The following is a 27,069-nucleotide window of genomic DNA, read 5'->3' as shown; positions in this document are numbered from 1 at the left end:
AAAGTTGGGTAAGGTTCAATAGATTATTATTATTTTGTTAAGGGCAATTATCCTATTTTAGTCTGGAGAAATTTCATTGCAGTTTTTAAAATTTCCCATTTAGCACTGAATATTTTAAAAATTATTTGTATCAGGAATAAATCTTATAATCGAAACGTCGCCCGCCCTAAAGAGGAGCATCATCCTAACCGTTCAAATCGATATCCTCAGGTGAGGAGGAGGGATAGGAGACGAAAGCGGGGAGAGGAGGCCGCTCGCTGCTCGCTCACCCGCCGTCGTAGACGCCCATTAGGACGCCGTCGCCCCAAGTCCTCGTCGCCGCTAGCCGCCTCTTCGGGCCTCCATCGTCCCCACGTAGTGCCAGCGACGCGTCCGGCTATCCACCCGCTACTGCGACCGTGTCCGCAGTTGCCACCGCGGCCACGACTGCAAGGGGCGCCAGCGATCACGACAATCTACTTCGTCTGTGCCTTTTACTTTGCTGGCCGCTCAGAACATTCGCCAGCCGCTTCGGAACACTCGCCGGTAGCTCCCTCCTGCGACCTGTCCGCTTGTGGGCCAATATCGAATAATTCCAGGTTCCTCGCAACAATAAGAGTTCGTCGGAATCGGAGCTCTTCCTTCCTTCCTTCCTTGCTGATTTCCCCTTCGTAAGCAGGACTTAAAGCTCTGCCATGACAAACACTGCCTCAGTACCTCCAGAAAACCCCGCGGTTGGCCACCGGAAACGGTATTTAGCATCCGAAGCAGAAGAGGTAGAAAAGAGTATCGAGCACACAAAGAAGAGAAGAACCATTCCACATGGAGCGTGGGCGAATCTTGATCTCATCCTCTCTCTCCAGAGCAAAGATGCTTCCTTCGGAAGGTCGTATTTTCAACCTAAAACTTGTATTTTTAGCTTCCAAATTTATCTATTGGGTTGCTTGAATCCACTTTAGGATTCTGATGCAGCAAGATCGAGCTTGCTTTTAACTACCTGACAACGATTGATGACGGCAATGATCGAAGACCTGATGTTGTTCGACTTCCCAGATTGTTTTCTATTCTCATTGACTGGATTCAGCCCCATTTAATCTCTTCAGAGACTGCTACAAGAAACTCAGAGATTTGCGATCCTAGTTTGGACTATAGATGCTGGGCCGTTCTCAAAGTTAGCTTGCAAAAATCATCTTCTGGTGTTTCGCCAAATCTTCTTCGAGCCATTACCCATGTATTGCAGCATGCGTTGCTCATTGCGGGTGATTGTTCATTGTACGTGGGAGACTGCCCTATGTTATTTAAACAGTTGTTTGAGTGCCTCTCTTTTCTTCATTTATCCAATTCAAGGACTTTCTACAATGCTGGCGTTGAACTCTGGGTTTCATGTGCCAAGGAGGTTGTTAATCTTGTTCTCAAGGTATTGACAAATGATGATCTCAAGTCGACCGATGCAGAAATCTTTCTTAGCCTTGCGATTCTTCTCCTAGAGAACTTTTCTGGCTTCCTCAGATTTCACACAAACCCTAGAAATGTCTTTCGACCCTTTATGGATAGGTTGCTCGAGCCATTGCTTGAACTTTTTGTTCTATTGAAGTTACGAGTGAATGAAGGGAAACATAAAAGAGTGGGTAGCCTGTTGGACATGGTCAAAGAAGTATTGTCAAATGGGTTGTTTCATCCAGCACATATTGGTGGGTTTTTAAGCTTCAGGAATTCAACTGTTGAGCAGGAGGGAAGATGCCTGAAAGGCATTAATGAGAGTTATCATAGACACTTCTTTCAAAGATTGGATATGATGATTACAGAGAAGAAGGCAGTGCCACTTGGTGGCTTTGGATACCTGCTTTGTTTGTTTATCAACAAAGCTAAAAATCAAAATGTTGGTACTTTAGCATCCAAAGTTGATGTTGCTTCAGGGAAGCATCCTGAAGAAGGTGAAGGGACTAGCAAACCACTCTTTGCAGTATTTACACAGTTTTTAAAACCTCTGGTGTTTGAGTGCAGAAGGTGTCTGGAGTTTGACTTCTCATGGAATGAAGATCTCCTAGAACTCAAGTTGGTAGAAGGGCACTGCATGCTGAAGTCTGTAAATGAAATCTTTTCCAATTTTATTGATGAGAAAATATATGCACCTACAGAGGATACTTCTGAAGAGTCTCATTTCAAATTTTTGAAAGAGATCTGTGACATAATCATTTCTATTTCTAGGAACTTTTATTCTTTTTGGTTGTCAATTTTACACTTGGGCAATGTAAGAATTAAGAAAGTTTTGCCTTTGATAGCAAAGGAGATATTTATTGCAGTTGGATCTTTTTTGGAAATTGAGTATAAGGCTGTTGGGGATGAGCTTGTAGAACTATGGTTAATGATGTTATCATACTTGGCTGTTCAAATGCCTTTATCTGATATAAAGCCTTGTGCTTTGTTGGTTTCTGAGATTTTGAAACTCGCTTGCCAGCTAATTAACATATACAGTGAGCTTCGCCAGGTTAGTGAGATCTTGTGGGCCATCATTCACCATTATGAGTTTTGAAACCACTGTAGAAAAATAAATTGTGCCATACAGCAACAAAATTTTTTATAATTACTAATAATTCTGTCATCATTCTTTCAGTGTGTCATTTTTGCCTACCTATTATATGCAAATTGTTAATGTAGACTTATTTCTGACTAGTCGGAATCTCGACAAATATCATTGTGACGATTAACTAACCCTAAATTAGTTTATGAGGTCAGTTTCCCTTGAGTATAAAAGTAACATTGTTTCAGTAGTTTTTTTTTTTTTTATATTATGCCCTGACTGATAAATTTTGAAAATGGTTTAGAGTAGCTGGCTTGTTTCCCCACAGTGACCTAAGATTTGTTTAACATAGTTACCTTCCCTGTACATGATGCCTTATTATCTCTGATTTGAGTGGTTGAATGTTATAATCCAAAAACATTTACAGCTTTGCTAGTGGATCCTAGATGCTATAGTTGGCTGCTGGTCAAGGCTATAAGCAGTCCTTTTTCTGAATATAAATGTTACAGTGACTTAGATCGACTCCCATTCTACAAAACAATATGGTCACTTGGTTTCTTTGATGTAGAGTAGATTCCTTTTTAGTTATGGATGAGAGTGATAGTCCTACTCTTGATACCTCTCTTCTCCCTTTTTTCCTTTCTCTCTGCAGATTCTTTGGTCACCTTCCAGGATACGTGACACTCCTGATTATGTTTGAAATATTAGACTCAGATTTGTCAAAATTTTCATGCCTCCATCTTTCTGTTTTGTTCTTTTTTTCTTCTTCTATTGTTCAATTTGGTTTTGGTAATGTTCCCTAGTAACACTAAGTTACTGAAGTTCTGAGTACTCCAACCTATTTTGCCCCTTCGCACACTTCAAAAAAAGGTACTTTACATGATATACCATGCAATTTGGAGGCATTATTTAATCAATTGTTTCTTGGTTGTCCTACTAAATAATGGTTATTTCGTTTCAAAATATGATAAGATGGAACATTATGGATTTATATTATATGTGAGTAATCATGCAGGGTGGTTTCACGGGCATATGTGGATTTAGTATGTCCAAAATATTATGTTTCATGCAAAATGGTGGCCTATCCCATGAATATGTAGATTGGTCAAGTACAATTAGTCATATCCTTTGCATTGTAATTAAATATTTCAGGAGCCTAGTACCAGATTTTTTTTTGTTTCTTCTAGATAATTTTGTAGTTTCTTAATAACTTCCTTGATCTTTGTTACATGAAATACTAGCATTTTTCAAATATTTTAGATAATTTTTCTTGATAAATTTCCAGTGTTTTGTTAAATCCATCTTTTCTTTATAAACATTTTTTGTTGATAAGTTTTATTCTTTTAAGATAATGGAGCCCAATGATATAAAATGATTCATATAGCCGACCCCATCTGGTAGGATAAGACTTGGTTGTTGTTGTTGTTTAAGATAATGGAGTGGAGGGTTTTCCAGCTAACAAGAATTTGCAATAGCCTTTAACTTTTAATTGCTCTATCTATCAACTTATCAGTAATAGTCCTTTGATAATTTTGAGACATTGATAACCATAATGTTTATTAGTATATATGCATACTATTTTTTTTTATCTATAAGGTGATTATTGAAATTGAGTATTTAAATAAAGGTTGAAGGAGTTATTTTTGTCTTGCCCATTCATTACACAACTTCTTCTCTTCTTTTTCTTTCAGAAAATGTGCCTCCTAGTTTTTGTGCCACAGGACTTGATAGTGATTTTTATCTTTCTGTAGGTTAATGGTCCCATTTTTGCACTGTGTAAAGCTATAAGACTATTCCCAGTAGGCAATAGTGCTGTTTCAACCAGAAATTCTGTATTTGTTGCCTCATCATCTCTGCACTCTGGAATGTGTTTAAAATCAATTTCAACCTTGTTAAGTTCAGAAACCTTTCAACTTGCTATGTCTAATTCTATCAAGTCAATACCAGAAAGGCAAGCAAATGGATGCATACAGGAGCTAAATATTGATATCACTGACTCACTAGAATGGATAAAAAATGGTCAACATGACAATACTTATGTGGGAGAAACAACTACCTCAAACAGAAAAATATTGGAATCAGATCTTAAGGTAGAAATCTTAGGGAGAATTCTGACAGAAATATACATAATTATACTGGATTCATTAACAGTTACTGTAACAAATAGTCTCATTGTAGGAAATTCTGTTGAGAGTCTGTTGAAAGGGATAAGGCCTAGCTTCAGTTATTTGGTTCAAAATCCATCAGATGGTATCAATGAGTTTATCTACTGTATCACAGGCCAGAATTTATTGAATAATGATTTGATTCAATCTCAAAATGGACAACAGATGTTTCCAATTTCCATGTCCTGGTTTTTTGTGTTTATCTTTCGAGTTTATACATCCTGTAGAAGTTTATACCGACAATCAATTAGCTTTATGCCACCTACTTCAGCAAGAAAGGCATCAGATACAATGGGGAACTTATTTTATGTATCTCATGGATTGGAATGGAGAAATAAGTTGAAATTCCTAGATAATGGTTATTTCTCATGGATAGTTAATCCCTCCATTTCCCTTGTGAATTTGATCCAATTTCTTTCTGAACCATTCTTGTCAAGTAGCTCTCCAGCATACACACATCTTTATTGTGCAGTTACTGTCATGGTATTACAGAGGGTTAACGACTTGAATAGAATGCTTAAAGTGTACACGTTTTTGCAAAAAGAAGGCTCACATGGAAGCAAAATTCTGCTTGAAAATTCTGGTATCCATAAATCAAGCAAACGATTGAACAGACTCATTGCTATTTCCAGGAGTGAGGCAACTGAGTTGACTAACTTCTTGACTGGTAATCTACAATATATGGCTTCACATGGTAAGTGCATATGCAACCAAAGATTCAATTCTTCTGAGACGACAATATCACTTTCAGATGGAAACAATTTGGGCAATGATGTTTGCTCATTCTATGGGAATTTGTTACCTGGTCAACTTTGGTTACTTATGTGTCAGAATATAGATGCTTGGTGCACTCATGCCTCTAACAAGGATCTCAAGGTGTTTTTGTCTCATTTGCTACTATACTCCTTGCCTTGCCGAAGTGTTTTGGAGGAATCGAGCATTGGTGGATCTTTATTCTGGAACGTTAATATGCACAAAGTGGCATTGGAACTAATCAGTGACAGCATTCTCTATGAGCAACCAGTAAGTAATGCTCTATATTACATCCAGTCTAGTTTTTCATGATCCAGCCTTTTCTTTTTCTAAACTTTGCAAATATTAAGTTACCCTTTCTTTCTCCCCTTCTAATAACAATGTCTTTGTCCTGATTAACTGAGTTAATCTTAGATGCTTCTCGAGATCTTACGCTTTTCTTACATTGTAGGCTTTATTCAAGTACTTAACTTCAAGGATCTGCCGTGCTCTAAAGCGATCTTTCACAGATTTAGCAAATAATTATAGTGCAAGCTGTAAACATTTGTATTCTTTATCAGAATGGTCAGAGATCCTTAACACATTAGTTCAAGGGGCGGTAGCTGATATTAGTGGTAGTTCTTCCCTGTCAGTACCAAATTGCATTTGTTCTGACATATGTAGGCGAGAATCATGTACTTCATCTCAAATCCAACTCAAAGGTTGTGAAGATTTGCTGCATCTCTTGTGTAAAATGCCTGCAATTCATGTTACGACTACTGCTTTCACTGACTATGCAACATACATACTGAACATTGAAAGGTAGGAAAACTCTGAAATTTGTTTTCTCCTTATATGCTATACTCTCTTATTCCATTAATGCATGGTATTTCATACTAGTGTTTTTTTTTAAAATATTATTGTTTATAGAGATTTTGAAAGTCCATTGAGGTTGCTTCCTATATGATTGTGCAACATACATACTGAACATTGAAAGGTAGGAAAATTCTGAAATTTGTTTTCTCCTTATATGCTATACTCTCTTATTCCATTAATGCATAGTATTTTTAACTATTATTTGTTCATAGAGATTTTGAAAGTACATTGAAGTTGCTTCCTATATGATTGTGAATCTTTTTGTGCCTTGTGGTGGAGCGCTATCTATAGTTAGTTGATACATCTACTAAGAACTAGCCATTAGGTAATACAACGCTAGAACCCGAAACACTTCATTATATAAACAGTGTTGTAAATAACGGTAGACGGCGGCGGGGCGGTCAATGACAAGAGTTGTAGCGAGGCAGGTTGGCCCATGGTGGGCCGACCATTTGGCGGGGCGGGCTGACCCGTCATCTGGGCAGGTTGGGATATTCCCAACCCAACCCAACTTAAGGTGAGTTGTTGGCGCGGCGGGCTAATCCAAGAGCCCACCAAAAAATAAAAAAATATATAAAAAAGATTAAAATTTTTAATTTTGGGTTACAGAATAAGCGAGTCAAATCCACGAGTCCATTGATTTTCCATTTTAGTTTTAATTTTGGGAGAAAAATTTATTTTTTCTCAACCCGCGAGCCAACCCAAGCCCGTCGCAGACCAACCTGTGTGGATCGCGGGCCTAGGCGGATCGGCTTGCCTCGACCCGTCTTTTAATAGGTTGATAAAATTTTAATTTAACCCGCTTAAATTGTTTGACGGGGCAGGCCAACCCAACGGGCCCAATTCAAATTGACGACCCTATCAGTGTTTGCTTACTACCTTGGCTGCCTAGACGGTGCCTAAGCAGTTGATTTTTTTTTTAATTTTTTATGCGTAATATTATAAATAATCATTATTCTATATAATATTTACTTTTAATAAAATATATTAATTAAAAATTAAAAATTTAATCTATATATATAAAATTAATTAAATGATTTTATTAGGTTTTAGTTAAATTTATTGAAATCATAACCTAGAGTTATTTAATTAAACCCTAACTTAAAAAAACCCGTGTCTGATGCGTCTGGGCCCGTCGCCAAGCTCAGGCGATGCTTCTGGGTTCGCACGACGTCTCCAAACTCGTCGCCGAGTCAAGGTGATGCCTCTAGACGCGTTGCGGTGGCGAAACGACGACAGGGACGGTGACAGTTCTAGTCACAATGGGGGAGTGAGGTGACTTACTGCCTAAAGTATCGTCTCAGGCAAAAGCGGTTGATGCCCACCTCCCGCCTAGGTGGCTGCCTCGGCTGCCATTTAGAACATTGCATATAAGGGATAGATTCCTTACTATCATCTATACTATCACTGCATCATAACTGCAATCTTAGAATAACAACGCCAAACATATACTCAAACTATCATAATATTAAATGTCAGAATTTAATTAAATTGAAATGTGCTGCACAATTGCACAAATAGCTGATTCACGCTGACAAACAAAACTAGACACATGCCTAACAAAAGGAAAATACACTAAAAGGAAAATGCATAAAGAAAATAATTTATGCAACAAAAGAAAATAAAAGGGCACTAAAATACATCTCCAACATAGACATAGGTGTCTCTAAACATGAGCTAGTGAAAAAAATCTAACCTTGAAAGATCACCTCAATTCTGTGACCTTAGAGGTCAAAAGTAGTGTGCGTGAGCACACAAATAATAAGTGAGATAAAAAAGATGTGCATGATACACTATCTCATTAAGGAAACATAAAATATTTACAATGTTAAATACAATTTTTCATAACTTTTTGACACCAACTAATCATCAGTCATAGCCGTCTCTCTTCTCTTAGGCAGGTTCACTCTTTTCTCATGTTTTTTCATTTAAGTTTTTCTTTTTATTTCATCAATATATATCATATAGAGGACGGACAATCTACAATTCATGTAGTAAAAAATGCATGTTAACATCTCATAATCCACAGTGTGAAATATGTTATATATATATAAGGATGAATGACCCACAATTCACAAGGTAGAAAACATGCATTTCAAATAGAAAAATCTCAAATAGAAAACCTGAATGATTTGCAATCCACCATTGCTCTATTAGTTTTGTGTAAATAGTTACATATTATAATTTTTTATAGTTCTCAATATAGTTCAATTTTTTTTTTTAAAAAAGACTAGGTTGTCATTACTTATCAAGATTTGAATTATCACTAATATTAAAGGTAAACAAGCATGAAAGAATAAACAATTAGAATAATTATTAAAGAACTAGCAAAGTAAAAAAAAAGTACTAAAGTCAAGAGGTTAGAATGTTTTTCAAAACAAAATTCTCCCTTGTGCATCACTTGTATATATCGATACAAAGTGTATTGCATAAACAAGTTTAAGGAAATAATAAATTCACTTTTTTTGATAAATATGATAGATTTATCTTTAGCCATTGTTTCAATGAAAGATGTTTTAATTCTGTCCTCTTTTGAAAATAGCACATTCAAATAATCTTGGAAATTAAGATTTGAATTATCACTAATATCAAAGGTAAACAAGTATGAAAGAATAAACAATTAGGATAATTATTAAAGAACTAGCAAAGTAAAAAAAATACTAAAGTCAAGAGGTTAGAATGTTTTTCAAAACAAAATCCTCCCTTGTGTGTATATATCGATACAAAGTGTATGGCATAAACAAGTTTAACGAAATAATAAATTCACTTTTTTTGATAAATATAATAACAACAACCAAGTCTTATCCCATTAGGTGGGGTTGGTTATATAGATCCTTTTACGCCATTGACTTTTTTTTTGATAAATATGATATATTTATCTTTAGCCATTGTTTCAATGAAAGATGTTTTAATTTTGTCCTCTTTTGAAAATAGCACATTCAAATAATCTTGGTAATTACATTCCATCACTTTAATCATGCATAAGAATATTATATGGAAACAAGCAGGAAAGCACTGACCTGAATGAGGGCTCGTATTGCCTCAGTTTGCCTAGAAAACTCAAACTCCTTCTACTTGTGGACCTACAAGGATACACCAAAGGAAGACATTATATAGCAAAATTCACTATCAGAAATTTAGCAAGAGTTTAACTATACATCCAACCCTACCCTCCTACAACATATCCATAAAGCATGCCACTAGGGTTAAGCCTTCTATACAAGCAATATATCGCCTTTACATTAACAAAGCCTAAAACTTAATTTCAATTAACCCAAATGCCAAACTAATATACTTGCATCAAATCAACAAAAAACAAGCATCCATTCGTTCATAGGGGTTCTAATCCATTGGTACATACAAGAAGATAAATGAGAAATTTGTTAGCTTGTTCCCCCCTAATGAAAGTGGGAATGGGTAGGCTCAGAAGCAAGGTTCTGAATACATTGTAACAACTCAACAATATCCATAACCAAACATAATGGAAACAATGACAAATGGAATAGTTGTACCAAAAGTATAAGGTAGATCATTTTACCTTGAGAGTCCCTCTTATTTAACCAAATGATACTCAATCAGCCCAAACAAGCAATGATATCTCATGAAGATACTCCTATAACCACAACAGGAGTTTAATGAGGAAGATTCACCAGCAGCGAAACAAGAGAGAAAAGCCAACAACGAACCAATTCAGATCTCTCCACTGAGAAAAGGGTGCAGTGGAGGAATATCCTTCTTTGCCAAACTCAACTTAATATCCAAAGTTGCTAATGACTAGCATAATAGACACTAGCAACAAGTCCTCAAATGGAAGAGAGAAGAAAATGAGAAATAAAGGGTTAGCTACAGGAAAACTCACCAACAGAGGCAACCGAGGGGAAATATATCTAGCAAGGTCTCCTTTGTGAGAACTTCTCGAGCAAGGAAGGGCATCAGCCTAGGTGGCCAATATATGAAAAAGCTATGCCACAACCGGGTCCATAATAGCCTCCGGCAATGAAGGTACCTTGAGTGAAGAGGGTGTGGGGCGGACGGGGTCACACTGGTAAAACAAAAGCTTATATATATATATACTGGTCCTAACAATATGTGGGACATAGTTCATAAAGAATTTATTTTTTAAGTCGTAGTGCTTTAGAACACCCGGAATGAAGATTATCTGGTTATGTTAAGAGCATGGCCGTGGTAGGAAATGTTTTAGGTTGCCTTGTTCTTCCAGTCATGTAACATCAAAAGTGGTCATTCATTTATCTAAGGAAGCACACTACACTTTAGGACACTGCTGGTGCTGTCATAAATCTTCTATACATTGGAAAGTGTCTACATTGATAGGTGCAAGTAGAACTTCTTATCATACTTTTATGAACAATTCTTATTTGGATGCTTTTACATATGATTTTTATTTATCTAGTGTATCTTCTGACTCTAGTTGATTAATCAATTTATGCCAATATATCTGGTAGCTTGCACAAGGATTGTAAAATCATGTACCAGTAACATAGCAATCCTTGTGCAGACTAGTGTATCTTGGTGCTTGATAGTTGACATGTGGTCACATGGTAATCAAGTTTAACACTACTAAAGATCACAATGAACAGCATGAAAGACAACATGTCTAGATATTTAGTTCAGTACTTATTCTTTTAGAGTTAGAAGATAAGAAGAGTAAATATATGTTTACCACACAGTATAAGACATTCAAATTCTATATTCAGGTACACACTTACATGCAATATGGGGACGATCAAGAGAAAAAACTAGAAAAAACATCACCTTTGTTAGGTGTGACACCGGTATTTTTCTTATTGCTTATGACCTGTGGCTTTTGATGATCAACAGCTTTATCCAAATGGTTTTGGATTTCAGTGCGGTGTTAATCACTGAATTTCTTATTATAATTTATAACCGTTTAACAATATGCTACATAGGCTAGTGACTTAACATTTTTTTATGTTTCATAACCATGCCCAAATCCTACAAAACACTGTATTGTTGCAGAAATGGTAAGTTTTTATATTTTCTTTACCTATTCTGAAATATGACTTATTAGGTGAGGTGAGAGCTAAAGACGGGGCAGAGTTGCTAGGAGAGGTTTTGGGAACAATAGAAGGATGAAATTATGCCACAGAACTAGTTGTGACTTTTTGGTCACAGAACTAATGGAAGAATGCCCTATCGTTTAAACCTCAACTAGTTGTGGATACAACTTATTCTTCTTTTTAAATCCATTATTTAAATTTTTTTTGTTAACTTATTCCTTGCTTTTGCAATCTGTTCCACATAAATAGTCGGTGTTAAGTTACATGTGACTTTAGAATTTTTAATACTGACTTATCTTTGTATCTATTGGTTCAGGGTACTGATGTCAATCTTAAAGACTTGTCATACTCAATCTTCTGTCAACCATCTTCCCTATCTTTTGAGATTGTTTGTATTATGCCGACGTGCCATAAAACACCTGCTTGTTGCATCTGTTGAAAATGAAGAGACTCTAAATCCCTCATATTTGTTTACTGTATTTAATCATTCAACTATTTTATGGTTTTTGAAATCAGTTGATGAATTAGTTGGACTGCCACATGCATTTTTTGGGGAGATGAATTCTGTTCAGGTAGAAGCTATGTATTTTTCATTGATAGATCACACAGCCTACATATTTTTGACAGTGAGCAAAAAACTGATGAGTTCTACATTTCAACATAAAGTATACAATGAGATGCTTGACAAACAACTTGCTTCACAAGATGTTATTACAAAAGAAGATATATATAATATATCTGACCAGTACTCTGAAACTTCTGGAAACAGTGAATCCTTTAAAGGTTTGGAAATGTTTGCTGAGATTTTGGCAGATCAGATAAGAGATTTAACTATTACCAAGGATATGATACATGAGAAGGAAACTGATCTTTATATTTTTAACTGGAACAGATTATCATGTCTTATGTCTTGTCTTCAAGGTTTTCTGTGGGGCGTGGCATCTGCTACAAATAGCATGGATGGCGACCTCTTCACTGATAATCAACAGCCAGTGTTGTACGCCCATCCCTCTAGACTGGAAAATTATTTTGTTGTATTCGAGAATTTTGTTCACTCCTGCATTAGTATTTTGTTCACTCATACACATGATAAAAGTTCATGCAGAAATATAGTTGCAGAAACTGCTCCTTTTCATGAAGAGCATTTTTTTGTCAAAAATCATGTCATTTCGCAAAAGCAAGTAGAGAAGACATACAACAAAGACCCTTCATGTGATGAAAATGCTAATCATTTTGCGATTAGGAAGGGAAAAAGCTCACATGCTATCCACAAAAAGAGAGTTATTAATGCTTTCAGAGCGATTTATGATACTAATTTATCTAATCTGGAACATCTGAGAGTTTCTTTTATACAAAGTTTATTAAAAGGTGAAAGATCTTATTTAGCATATGCCGTTAGACAGTTATTTCTTTCTTCTGCAGCAATCCTTAAGCTAAGATGCATGTTTTTGTTTCGTATTGAACTGGAATCTCGAAGTGGTTTTCAGGAATTTCCATCAACTTCCATGACTGATCTACTTGAAATTTCTCATGTAATTCTGCAAGAAGTAGCAGAAATGGTTGGCAGGCCCAATCAGTTGAGTTTTGTTTGGTTAGATGGTATATTGAAATATCTCGAAGTTATTGGAGATTACATCAATTTGACCGATCCTCATTTGTCAAAAGATGTATACATACATTTTATAAACGATCATTTGAGAGCTATTGGGAAATGCATTTCTGTGCAAGGAAAGTCAGCTACCCTTTCATCTCATGATACTGGATCAAATACAAAGATGCTCCAGAGAGAACCTCATATTAGTGTTTGTGAAGGCCAGTCTCTTTATGCCAGAGAATGTGAAATCAATAAATTCAAAGGGTTGCTTAGATTGTCATTCAGAAAATTCATTTCAAGGCCAACAAAGTTGCATCTGGAGATGGTTGTGCTTGCAATAGAAAGGGCGATGATTGGAATGCAGCCAGTTTATCATACTGGCTATGAAGTAAGAACTGTAAATGTTGATGGTAGCAAGGTATCCCCCATCGTTGCAGGTGGCATAGATGGTTTGGACTTGGTTCTTGAATATGTTTCAGGTACTTGATGATGGTTCTTGTGATGTCTGTTTTTTTTATCAGATAATTACAACGAAATGCAAGTTTTTTTAGTCAATATAAATTGTGGTATTTTAATTATTAAAAATATGTGTTGATCGTCTAATTTGGCACTTGGCAGTGAGAAACTAATATCTTTTTTTTTTCAACTTTTTTTTGATATGTGCTGCAGAACAAAAGCCTGTGATCAAGGAAAGAATCTCAAGTCTAGTTGTATGTTTATTCAATATAATTGTGCACATTCATCATCCAAAAATCTTTTATGGGGAGAAGTTGCTCCTTAATAAAACCGAGGTTAATGCAGATGCTGGTTCAGTTATTCTTATGTGTGTAGAGGTGCTTATAACAATTGCTGGGAAGCAGTCTCTCCATATGAATAAATGCCATGCTAGCCAATGTTTGCATGTACCAATGGTACTTTTCAAGAACTTCTGTGAACTCAGAGATTCTCTTGACTGCAACTTTTCTACTGATTCTCCAGATGTATCGGGATCTTGTAATGATGCCCATGATTATATGGTTGACCGTGAATTCTCTGTTGATCTATATACTTCATGCTGCAAGCTTTTATGCACCACCCTTAGGCACCGGACATAGTAAGCATTCTATATTCTCTTTCTTAGAACCTTTTAATATTTATTTCTCATGTTGGAGTATGTTATACTCTTTGCTTCTTCTGTTCGTTAGATTTGGATGAGCTTGCATGAAGATTTATTATGTTTGCATATTTTACATGTCTTTCTGACAAATAGACAGTCATTCCTCTACTTTCTAATGTATAGATGGTTGGATCAATGAAACTATGAAGTTTGATAGCCCTAGAAAGGGGGGACCTTGACTCAACTACAATGGCATGAATCGTTCAATATGTGGCGTCTAGGCATAGATATGCATGGAAGAACTATTAGTATGTGTCACGGTAGTGACCATTTAATTTTCACCAAATGTCTTTTCATTTCATGCCAATGTGTGATGATTTATTTTCCTTCCTGGTCTCTAAGTTTCAAACATATACCCAATAATTTTTAGCGGATCTACTAAGGACGAATTTAGCAAATCATACTCGTTCAATCATATTATCTCCGTCAAAATAATTTTTAATGTTACCTGAACAATTAAGAAATGCATAAGGGTTTATTTTACCATAAATTATGGACATTTTTTCCAACACAGATAGATGTACAACAATTATTATTTTTAGAAAAATAATTTAATTCTTCTTTAAGCATGAGACAATTTGACTATGTATGATATTGCATGATATTCATGGAATTATAAGTGTAGGAATAATTGTTTGGGTGATAGATTTTAGTTTTTATGAAGTTAAACTTATCATTTGCATGAATATTATAAGGAAAATTGTATTAATTCAAAAACTTATCTGGCATATGGCATCAGGATCTTGACTCCTTTTTAGGGCATCCACAATGAGAGATATTTGGAGGAGATATTTCTCCAAATATCCCCTTAAATCAAACATCCCTCATTGTGAGCATAGATGATGGGGATATTGAGAAATCTCTTGGGTGATTTCTCTCCACCGTGGATTTTTTATAAAAAAATAAATAAAGAAGCTGCAATAGTTGTTGTATTTTTTAATTAAGTAAATATATTAAGTAAAAAATATTTAGTAAATAAATATTAATTAAAAAATTTATGAAATTAGTATAATTAATATTATTTAAATATAAAATTAGATGTAAATTAATAAAATAATAGTGGGACCCATGTGGAATTTGAGATATTTTAAGTGAGATATTTAGTAGGTGGGACCCATAAATATTTGGTTGAGGGGATATTTGTTTGTAAAATTTGGGATATTTAAGGAGTGAGATATTTAATGGATGATGTGGACGTGAGGACCACAAAAATTTGACAAAAATATTTAGTTCCATTGTGGATGCTCTTATGGATTGATAATAAAACTTATACTTCATGAGTAATGACATAGGTTATCCTAATAAAAACTTTGATAACTTTTTTAAATACTAAATAACCTTTTAATAATTCTCCCGTTATTTCTAAGAAATATAATAAATTATAAAAAATTGAGGACTTAGACTATTTTAAACCTTTCAACAATATATTAAATAGAAGTTAAAAAATCATGACTATGTTACTTTTAGAGCAAAAGGGTGATATCTCACCTACAAGTGGTTCAGTATTGTTGGCCTCACGGCAAGATACAAATAGTTAAATTACAAGGGGCATTTTGCCCAGCATAGTGGCCTAGTATCGCCGGCCCCACGACAAGATATAAGTAGGTAAATCACGAGGGGCATTTGTGGCCCTTTGCATGGGGAGGCAGACACCAATGAGGCATTTTGTACCCAGGGAATTGATGCCAAGACTTATTGAAGCTAACATTCATGCAAATACCAACTGCGCCAATCCGTGGGGGCTATGACTATGTTACTTTGTTTCCATGTTTTAAGATCCAAAAATGGAGCTGTAATATCTGGGTAAAATCAAGCTTACTGAACTTTCAACTAAAGACATTGTATGACATGGTGCATACATACCCAACGTTTTGTGAAGGCAAATTTATGACTTTAAAATCATTGATAATATTCTTGTATTATGATTACAACCATGTTTTAGCACATTAGCTTTAAGATTCATAGAGCTTTACATCCTGGCATTATACAAGTCAGTGCATCCTTGGCAAATATAGTGCATGGATTCAATTCAAGCACATTATATCTTATATATGTAAATTGCAAATGTTATATATTATTTCAATGTTGTTATACCTTGTGTTGATTGATTAATAAATAGGTGCCCCCGGGGCAATGATGCGATGGTTAGGCCCTCCAATGGATAACTAAGGGATCTAAGGTTTGAGTTTTAGTTGCGGCGCACTGCAGGGATTTTTTCCTCCAAAAGCGGACCTAAGAATGTTGGTCATCTGGATGAGTCTCCATGAGCACTTCCTGATTATCCTGGTGGCCGGTGGAAAACTTTTGTGGCGCCGGGCTGATCACCTCCAAGATTAGTTGGTTCGAAAGCGTTGATTGATCAAATTGACAAGTAGACAAAAGGCATTCAGTCAAAATATTTTCTTGTTAGAAAAATCCTAAAAAAGCTATCTGATTTTTGTTATCAATGATGATCAAACTAATATTAATAACAAAAAATTGACTTGATGCAGAACAATATGACTCTTGTGGTTGGATAGCAACCACACTGGGTCTTTATAGCATTTTCACCTGTTTTAGTTAATCTAAACTAAGCCCTGCCCTCTAGGCATATGCTGCGGTTAGTTAAGAAGATCTACCGGCATCTTCTAGGTATATCAAGTTTTCCAGTTTGTACAATATGAGCCTTTTAAGTTTTAGCTAGTTTAGGATAATAAACTTTTTCTGAAATCATTAGGACAAAATAAACTACCAAGTAATTGTATTGGGCGAAAGAAAAAGATATTCTTTTCGTAGTTGTCATTCTGAGTGGAAATACTTTTATTGATTATCTGAAAGTTAGAATCTGGAAGTGCTAGTTCATGCTGATTTATGAAAAAATGTTATATAATCATGATTTATTTTGCTCGCTTACTGTGTGTCAAAATAAGGGTAATACACAAACAACCCCCCCAAAAAGACTGAATATCAATATATTATTCCAATGTGCAGCAAATAGGAACTAGCATCGCCCTTGGCTCATGCATTTCCTATGGAAAGCTATTATTTCACCCTTTTCAAAATCACACTATTATTGGGAAAAGTGAGCTCTGAGGCAGCTATGCATATTGCATTTGTTCATTAGTTACTTTTTCATTGAAGGCCGATTCTGATTATTTGTATTGAACCAGTCTGAGGTAGGATTGCCATATGGGGTGAAGTTGAAGTGTTGACTAGGACAAAACAGTTGAACTATTATTTTTTTCTGATACAATAGAAGTTAGTTGCCATGAATTTTTCTGCAAGAATGTAACTTGGAGTATACCTTTTAACATGTTTGAAATATCAGATGTTATTTAATGTGCTTCAAGTGCATTATTTGCTTTCACTTTTTAATTTATCGACTTCTCTTTCATGTGACCTATATCTGTAGAAGTTAATAAATCTATCATTTTTTTTTAAATTTATGTTGGACATACTTTTCCTTTTCCAAATGCTGTTGATTGCTATAAGTCTAAGATAATTATTTTCTTTCTCCTTTTTATATTACAGTGAGGTTGAACGATCGATTGCCCTCCTCCAAGATTCAGTAGTTACTTTGCTTAACTGTCTGGAGATTGTTGATGTAAATTCACAATACAGGAAAGGTTGTTTTACTTGGGACATGGGTGAGGCAGTCAAATGTGCCAGCTCCCTGAGGAGGATCTACGAAGAGGTTTGGTTATGCACATCATTTTTGTGTTTTTATTTATTTTAGAACTATTTAATTAATATCGTGGATTGCATACTACGACTAAATAGTTGTTATTACGCCCCCTCAATTATATTATTGTTTCTAAAATCGTATATTTTTTCATCAATTATATGACCTGCAAAAAATTTCACAATAATTATATAGTAATTATATCTTTTTACATTTCCAAATTCAGCCATGAACAATTAGGAAAAGTAATCTCTAGCGTCCAAATTTTAACATTTTCCCTCGCATTGTCCATTGCTGAATTGGGAAAAGTAATCTCTTCCCTTTCTGTCTCCATTTCCGTCGCTGCTCGTTTCTGTCAGTTGTTCATGTTACCTACTTTACAATGACCTATATTTATTTTGCAGATAAGACAGCAAAAGAATGTCGTCGGGAAGTCTTCAATTTACTTCCTTTCCAGTTACGTCAATGTATATTGTGGGTTTGGTCCCCTCCAAACAGGCATCAAAAGGTTAATTTAACAAATTTTAAAAGTATACTTTTTTCATAACTGTATTGAAAGAGCTTGTCTTGCAAATATACACTTGATCTGCTAATTCACTGTTAATCTACTTGCCGTTTCTAAGGATTAACATGCTATCATCATTCTGCAGGGAGATAGATGAAGCACTGAGACCTGGAATATATTCTCTAATCGATATATGCACATCAGATGATATACAACAACTTCACACTCTACTTAATGGTTAGTAGTTCATACTTGGTAGTATTATCTTCAAGTGAGATTCTTTGACCGGCCACTTAATTATGTTGTTACTCAACCTGCAGAGAGTTCTTGCAGAAGCACTCTCTCAGAACTGGTACGCGACTACCGATTGAATTTTCGATTTGAAGGAAAAGCCTAATCCATAACTAATAGGCCTCGCCGGAGGAATGATCGCCACACCAACATCAACAGTGGGCTCGAAGGTATTACCGAACGGCTATCCTTCCCAAATGATTCCGATTGCCGAGCAGCAACCTAATTTTCCAAAAGAATCAGCAACCTTATTTATCTGGCAACACCGAGAGAAAAATCTCGAAACAATTGAGGTTTTAACTTTGCATCATGGACTGTGTATCTAACCATTTATCTAGCTGATTTTTATATCTTAGGATTTATAAAATTGCCCTTTTATGATGCACACGCCTTTTTTTTTTTGTTATCTGTATATTTCAGAATTTGCACAATTAAACAGACAAATTTGTACAATTATGATACCATATTGAGAATATATTATTCTTTGTTGTCCTTTGAATAGGTTTTGACCTGGTTAGAAATCTGTTAAAGTTTATCACGTTAATATTCCGTCGAGCACAACACAATTAATAGTCAAGGGATGGATTAAGAATTTTAGGAGTGTTTGGGTGACTAAAAATCTGAAAAAAAAAAAGAGAGAATAAACACAGATGTTGAAATGCCCCTCGTGTCATTCATTATTTGCATCATCAACTGCGCAGCCTTTGATCAGATCGTTTCTCTCCTCACTGTACATAAATATCTTTATAATATACTTTATTAAATGATGGTGTCTTAAAGTAGTGGAGATGACGTGCTGACTAAGAGGGGGAATCTAGGTGGCTCGTATATTGACTGGTACAGTAGAGCTCACAAAAATGTTAGAGTGAGAATTATGGAAGGGGTCCTTAGCGTAGCCCTTCGACACTCAAGTTAGAACAGTAACCGAGCAAAATAGAAAAGACGATGAACAATAGAACAATAGTGTAAAAATGCATGAGTGTGCGGATGCGTATGCATTCATACGCGTACCTAACCAATAGAGAGGAGTTTTCCTTTTTATACCGTCTCTTATAACCTCTGTATTAATGAGGCGGCAGAGAATGTCTGGTGTCAAAGTATGTCGGATGGTGGAGTATGTACGATAGCTTTCTTATAGGTCGAGGAAAACTCCATTGCATGCATATATCAGAATAATGATAAATTTTCTAACAGACTGTTATGATTCTCTGACAATACTGTCTCCTAGAGAGAGTCTGATCGGCTCTAGACCAATCAGGTGTAGACTGGGAGTCAAGTTCATGTGGGGAGCTGGGCTCCGACTGTCCGATCGGCACTGGGGCCGGGTAAATACAAGTTGAGGGTCATGTCCATGAGTAGAGAATTGAACCCCTAAGGTCCAACCAACCTTTGAGTCGATCAAGTTTATGTTGGAGATTCGGCATTCGATCGGATAATATATTCGGTCAGACTTTATGTCTAGGATTCATCTTGTGTTCGGCCGCTATACTTAAGTATAGAGTTTGATCCGGCCAAGCGATACGCCTAACGTGTCCGATCGGTCTTTTGTCGGTCAGAACACTCGGTGATGACATTGAATTTATTTTGACATGACATCAATACGATCTAAAAATAAACTCTTTAATTTTGACCATCACATCAATCAATTTTCTTGATGTCGAACCCACTTTGAGATTTCATCTTACCCACCGTATCATTAAAGTTATGATAATTTTTCTTACGTTTTTAATATTTTATAATACTGATATAAAATATTAATGTCAACTTCAAATATGTCTCAATTTAAAGATATAACACAAGTCTGAAATGCCAGCAAAGATTTATGCGTCACGGAGGGTATAACTTATTATTATAAATAAATTTAAATATCAATAACAAAAAAAAATCATCACTAATGATAATTTATAAAATCAATTTAAAATGTCATCTTAATTAATCATTAGTGACACTAATAAAATATCTTTTATACTAATTTATAAAGACATTAAAAAATTTCACTACTATTTATTTAAAATATATAATCTAAATTTAAAATTTGCACATTATATATCACAATTCATCCCTCACTTAAAAAAAAAATAAATACAAATTGAAATGCTAACTCATTTTGCTATTTCAGAACATCTCACTTCCTTAACAAAATTGTTTGTCTTACATCCCCTGTAAAAAAACCATGTATTAGCCATAGTTTTAGCATGGATTAGCGACGGAGTACTTATTCACCATCGCTATTAGCGACGGAGTATTTAATCCGTCACTAATTATATAATAAAATTTTAAAAAGTAGTCGATAATTGGTGACAAAATATTTTATTTTGTCACTAAAGAGATGGATAAAATATTAGCTGTCGCTAATAGTGACAAAGTAAATCTTCCATCGCTAAAATCGAAAAAATATAAGATTTTTGGTCCAATTTTGCATTCACACGATTGATCTCCCCTCTCTCTCACCCTCCGGTGAACTTGTTTGACGATCATTCGCGACATCTCCGGTGAACTTCCTCTCTGACCCATCCTCTCCGGCATTCCTTCACGTGTCCTCAACGACAGCATCTAGCGGGCTCAACCTCGTGTCCAGCGAGCTCAGCCTAGTCTCCAGCCTCCTCAGCATTCTCTTTAGCATTCCCGAGTCATTCGTGCTCTCTGACATCCGTGAGTCAGTGTGCTCGAGCTCCTTCTCCTCTTCGGAGTCCATCTCCTCTCCAGCGTCACTGTGCTCATGCTCTCCAGCATCCACAAGCACTCCTTCGAGCGTCATTTGTCTGCTCCTCTTTGTCGCAAGGTAAGGCTTTGGTGCTCTCAGGTCGTGTATGCTTGTGGGGCTGAATCCGGCCTCGCATTGTTCTCGTGAGGCTGAATTTGCTTCCGAGGCTGTTGTGCTTTCGAGCTCGGTGTGCTAGTGAGTCTGATCAGCCTTGCAATCAGGGGCGGATTTTGGGGACCCCTAGTATTATGGGATTTCACCGGTGGAGATAGAGGATACCACCTCTTATTTCGCGTAAAAATCGTCCCTCTATGCTTGAATTGCTAGATCTGCCACTACTTGCAATATTATTTTGTTGATGTTATGTGTATATTCCATGTATGTTTCGATTTTTAGAACAATACTGATGCGCTAGTATTTTATATATATATATATATATAATATAATTTTGGTTGCCCAATTATAGTTTTCCATTATTATATATGCTAATTGTGATGTTTGATAATTAGACTAAGTTAGAGATACAATGATTCCTATTCAATTGTAATTAGTTTCATGAGACCTAAAAAAGAGCTCATTCTTCTAATCCAATCATAGGAGAACATCTTACAAGATACTAAGGTTTCTTACATTTACCTTAGAAAAGCATGCTTAGTTTCATGAGACTTAAATAATTTAAATATAAGCATGCTTAGTTTGACATGATTAACCATATTGAAAATTTTATTCTCATTAGGATGCAATGTATATGAATAAGGCTTGGATGTACAATAGGTTAGACAATGGATTTATCAGCTAAGAATTTTTTACTAGGGTTAAAGAGTTTGTGAACTTCGCTAAGTCTCATCCAGAATGCTTAAATGGTGCCGAGTTAAAGTATCCATATAATCAGTGCAGATGTAGAAATAAAGCTTTTCGTGATGAGGATATAGTGAAAACACATTCTACTGCTTCGTGATCCTGCCCGATTGCTCTAGAGGAATCATCAAGGCCTGTGAATGCAATGCAATCAATAGTTTATGACGCAATGAATGCATATGATCAATCAAATATAGAGGAAACACTTACGCTTGAAGTTCAGAAAATGTATGACATGTTAAAGGCTAGTGAAAGAGAATTGTGGGAAGCATTCATTCTAGTCATTCTTAACTATCAACTACTCCAAGATTATTGAACATGAAGGTAGAACATCATTTCTTTGAATGATGTTACAATGACATGTGTCAATTGATGTTATAGTTGCTCCCCACTGATAACTACAATACAAAGAGATTGATTAGAGAGTTGGGTTTGATAACTGACAAGATTCATTATTGTAGGGGTGGATCCAGGGGGGGGGGGGGCGGCATCGGCGGTCGCCCCCCTTGCCGGCGGTAGAACCCTAGTATTATGGGGTTCCACCGATGGAGATAGAGGATACCACCCCTTGTTTATCGTGATCTGCCCCTCCATATTTGAATTCTTGGATCTGCCACTACATTATTGTATCAATAACTACATGATCTTTTGGAATGAAGATAGCGAACTGATGAAATATGGAATGTGTAATCACCCTCATTATAAATAGAGTAGTCGCATGTTTGGGAAGAAGAAGAAAAATATTCCTTAAAAGTCATGTATTACTTCCCATTAATTGCTAAGCTCCAATGCCTGTATGCATATGCCACAACAACAAGCCACATGAGGTGGCATCAAAACCATGTATACGAAGAAAATATAATGCATCATCCTTGTGACCCCTACATGTAAACATCTTAATACAACTTTTTCCTCCTTTGCAATGGAACCACGTAATATTGTAGGTCCCTTTGGAGGCTGGCAAGAGGGGAGGGGTGAATTGCCCTACAAAATAAAACCAAAAACCCTTCTCGGATATTCAACTAACTTAAAAGAACTTGTAATTAAAAAAGGCAGAGACTAATTAAAAGCAAAATAGACACGGAGAGGAATTACTTGGTTTTGCATCGAGGATTGCTAATTCAAAAAAGAAGACGACTAATTGATTCTCCTCAGAGTGTAGCCTCTTGAGCTGGCGTAGAAACACAAATGAAAGCCTGGATTACAAGTAGTTGTTCTTAATTTTTGCTTCGATATTTATAGTCTTGAAGGCTTGAGGTCCACTGATAAATTTTATCCTCACATCGGTCGGATCAGTCAAACTGATCTTGATTCGGGCGCAGAGGGTTCCGCACCACCGCGCGGGTTCCGCCTAGTTCCAACAGGTCAACATAAGTTGACTTTTCGACTCTGCTTCAGCTCGCATCCGTCGATTCCATGTCTGTCATTCCTTCGCCCATTTGCTTGGGTGATCTTGGCCCTAGGAGGGCACCGAACCCATGTTACTCTCCTCGAGCAACCTTCCTTCCTTGCTCCCACGCTACCTTCGCTACACGCGTCCTGCATGTGTACTCTGTCCCTCGGACTGTCGCACCTGGCGCCGGCTCCTCTCCGCCGTCGTCTTCTCGTAGCTTCTTCCACAGTCCTCGCTTCCACACAAGGGTCAAACACACTTACACAAGCTTAACTATTAGCATTCGATCACATCAAACACCCGGATTCCAACAATCTCCTTTGATGTGAGCAACCCGTTAAGGCTTAAAAACAGATATATAATAATAATTTGCAAGTCCAAAGATATTTCATAAAAAAAATTTATATACCTCCCCCTAGACTTAACATTCTTTTCCCCCTTTGATCACATTAAAAATAGGGGTTCTTTAAACAAGTCTAAGGTAAACAAAATTTTAAGTGAATTTTCATAAAAAAAATTTCTAAGGCAATTAATATTAATTTGTAAGGCAATGTTTCAAAAGAGAATATCTAGTTTAATAAAAAAAAAATTCTAAGTCAATATTCAGAAAAATTTTTAAGTTATTTTTCATAAAAGATTTCTAAGGTAATTTTCAAAGGAAAAATGTATAAGACAATATTCATAGAAAAATTTCTAAGTTAATTAAAAAATATCTAAGTCAATAATTTTCAGAAATTTTCTAAGTCAATTAAAAAAAAATTATTTTTTAATTATAAATTAATTTTAAATATTTTCTAACACAAATTGAATAACTCTTTTAAAGCATTAGGTAAATTAAATTAATGCTTTTTTAGTTAGTCAATTAAACTTTTCATTTCGATACTTGGCTTGTGTCGCGGTGGCGAGAGCTAGTTGTTATTGAACAACAACTCCTCCACAAACCTCATAATGAAATTAGTCGCTAATTTCCTATGCTAAGTCTAATTTTAAATTAAACAGGTTTTTGGAACTCAGTAGAGGTTCCTACCTACAGGGTTAACCAAGTGTTTCCTAGGTACATAGATTTTTGATATATTTCTAATTTGACTTTGATGAAATCTATAATACCAATTTAAACCTCTATAATTTCTAAAAGTAGACATATTTGAACTTTTATATTTTTTCAATCTTTCTATTTCTTCTTTTAGTTTTTCATTTTCAATTTTCAATTTATCAAAATCCTCTATAAGACATGATTTTGCTAAAATTCTTTTTTCGTAATTTCATTTTTAATTTGATATTTTCATTTCTAATTTATACATGGATTTAGTCATTGAAGGAATAAAGTTGATCAGGGGGGAGACATACCACTTACCATATCTTACTCTTGAAGCCCTCCCGTCACGCTTGCCTTCATCCGAGAGTCGCCCATCAATACTAGGTTATGATGAGCTTCTTCGTGAACTTCGCCATCGTTATCCCAAGCATTCTTGAGCTTGATCGATTCGGATGAAAGTGTCATCCCAAGTTGCTTTTAGGTTGTGTTTCTTGGTGTCTTTATTTTGACCTTCTTGAGTTCGTTCTAGGTGTCCCTCCTTCGACACTTCACCTTTTTCTGACTACCTTTTTTTACTGCAGATTTTAATTTATTAGATCTAAAAACTTTTAAAGTTTCTTACCATGCACGCTTTGATCGCTCTTGAGACTTTCGTTCATCCTTGTTGGTTGCGTCTGACCATAGTCCTGGATTGTGTCCTTTGATATCTCCGCATATCTAGTTTGTAATTCAAGGGTAGAAACAACTCTTCTAAAGTACTTACCTCAAGTCTTTGAGATGTAGTAAGCATCGACGATTGATGTCCCTCCGGAGTTCTTGGAAGAGTTGCTAGTGAATATTTATATTTAGCTCACCAGTTTTGACGATGGTTGTTCTTTTACCTTTGCATGTAGAATTACTTTCTCACCTTTCATGTAGATTTCCAGATGTTCCGCTGTTATGAGGATGTCCTTCTAGCGAGCTTTGCCGGACGTGCCTTCAGTGCCAGTGAACTTCCCAAAGTTCTTTAGCAGATAAATTTCCGTCGGTTGACCTCTTGAGGTACCTTCAGCAGATCCGTACGGCTTGTCGATTCTTCGAACCTGCTTTCTTCTTTGTTCTCTTCATTTCCATCTTTATCTATTGGAGCTACAAAACCATATTTCATAATAAATTTCAAAATATGTTTTAGGAATACCTCCATCATGCTCGGACTAAGTTCCCTCAAATTTTGGTGGGACGATGCTTGGTCCGACCCATCTTGTTGCTTCCTCGACGTTGTCCTCTGAAGCGTCCCTCGATACCACTAGAGTCCCCAAGGGGGTGTTGCCACAAAATAAAACCAAAACCCTTCTGGATATTCAACTAACTTAAAAGAACTTGTAATTAAAAAGGCGTAACTTTGAAAATAACAAAGGAATTGGTTGGTCAATCGAGGATTGCTAATCCAAGGCAAAGAAGATGCACTAATTGATTCTCCTCTAGGGAGTAGCCTCTTGCGTTGAGGAGAAAAAGAAATAACACAAATGACATGAATTACAAGTAGTTGTTCTTAATTTTTTTACGGGACCAAGGCTATATTTATAGTCTTGAGGTTCAACCGGACGAGGGTTCTGCAGGGGATAAATTTTATCCAGGCGATCAAAACTCGATCCTTCGATTCCGGAGCGGGTTCCGACACCTGATTCCGCGCCTGATTCGGTGAATTCCGCGAGCTGGAGCTGGTCAATCATAAGTTGACTTTCCGCCTCTGTTCGTTGCTCGACTGCTCGATCTTCATCGTCGGTGTGGTGATCTCGGTCATAGGAACCAACCCATGTTCCGGCCTTCTCCTCGGCGGCTTTCGTTTCCGCGTTCCAAGACGTCGTCGTTTGGTGTACTCTTCATGCGTCCACCTGATGCACCGAGCCGTTGGCTCTCTCCCGTGCCGTCCTTCTGACACCTTCCTCGACTTGTTCCTAGCTCCACTCTGCTTAGACACAAGGGTTAAACAACGTAGGACCTAGCTTAACTTGTTTGATCACATCAAAACACCTCGGGGTTCCAACAAATATGAGACTTGGACTTTCCGCATATGGATTTTAGCCATTTGGAAGCTATGAACAACGATATTCCTTTTGTCCAATTATATTAATGCCATATAATTTACCTCTATAGATGTGCATGAAAGATGAATTCATATTTCTTACTATGATTATTCCAGGTAGTTAGAATCTAAAATGATAAATAGATATTTTTTTATAACCTTTGATTACAAAGCTGAATCATTTATGGAATATAGGGTCGGAGACTTATGACATTGCAAGTAAATTAAATTTTACAATGTATGCTGCTTTGTTGTGGACGATTATTAATTTTTCAGCATATTCAATATTGTCAAGATGGAGCACGGCTGATAAGTTAGCATGTCCACATTGTATGGGGTAGTTTGATGCATTTTTATTGCCTTGTATTGGAAAGATATCCTGGTTTGATAATCATCATAAATTTTTACTAGTTGATCACCTATTCAGACGAAATAAGAAAATTTTCAAAAAAAATGAAATGGTCAGTAAACTTCCCCTAGTATAGAAGTCAGGT

General features: G+C 36.1%; 1 protein-coding gene across 1 annotated transcript; it reads left to right on the top strand.

The window, feature by feature from the left end:
• Window positions 1-179: 179 nt before the first annotated feature.
• On the top strand, window positions 180-19,018 carry LOC122034713. The gene is made up of 11 exons (XM_042594049.1): window positions 180-578; window positions 659-865; window positions 952-2,467; window positions 4,252-5,688; window positions 5,870-6,219; window positions 11,629-13,385; window positions 13,576-13,999; window positions 17,573-17,735; window positions 18,128-18,231; window positions 18,374-18,465; window positions 18,549-19,018. Exons 2-11 carry the CDS (start codon window positions 675-677, stop codon window positions 18,623-18,625), a joined length of 6,111 nt encoding a protein of 2,036 aa, XP_042449983.1. The 5' UTR covers window positions 180-578; window positions 659-674; the 3' UTR covers window positions 18,626-19,018.
• The last annotated feature ends 8,051 nt before the right edge of the window (window positions 19,019-27,069 follow it).

The sequence above is a fragment of the Zingiber officinale genome, chromosome 11B, assembly GCF_018446385.1.
Source record: "Zingiber officinale cultivar Zhangliang chromosome 11B, Zo_v1.1, whole genome shotgun sequence".
Taxonomy (NCBI): Eukaryota; Viridiplantae; Streptophyta; class Magnoliopsida; order Zingiberales; family Zingiberaceae; genus Zingiber; species Zingiber officinale.
Note: the sequence above shows the minus strand (reverse complement) of the source record. Positions and strands in the feature narration are given on the sequence as shown.

What these genes read in the sequence shown, in the direction of transcription:
- LOC122034713 (XM_042594049.1), top strand. Translation starts at nt 675, where the DNA reads ATGACAAACACTGCCTCAGTACCTCCAGAAAACCCCGCGGTTGGCCAC. An exon ending in TACATACTGAACATTGAAAG is followed by an intron (nt 6,220 to 11,628) that starts GTAGGAAAACTC and finishes CTATTGGTTCAG; the next exon opens with GGTACTGATGTCAATCTTAA. An exon ending in TGAGGAGGATCTACGAAGAG is followed by an intron (nt 17,736 to 18,127) that starts GTTTGGTTATGC and finishes TTTATTTTGCAG; the next exon opens with ATAAGACAGCAAAAGAATGT.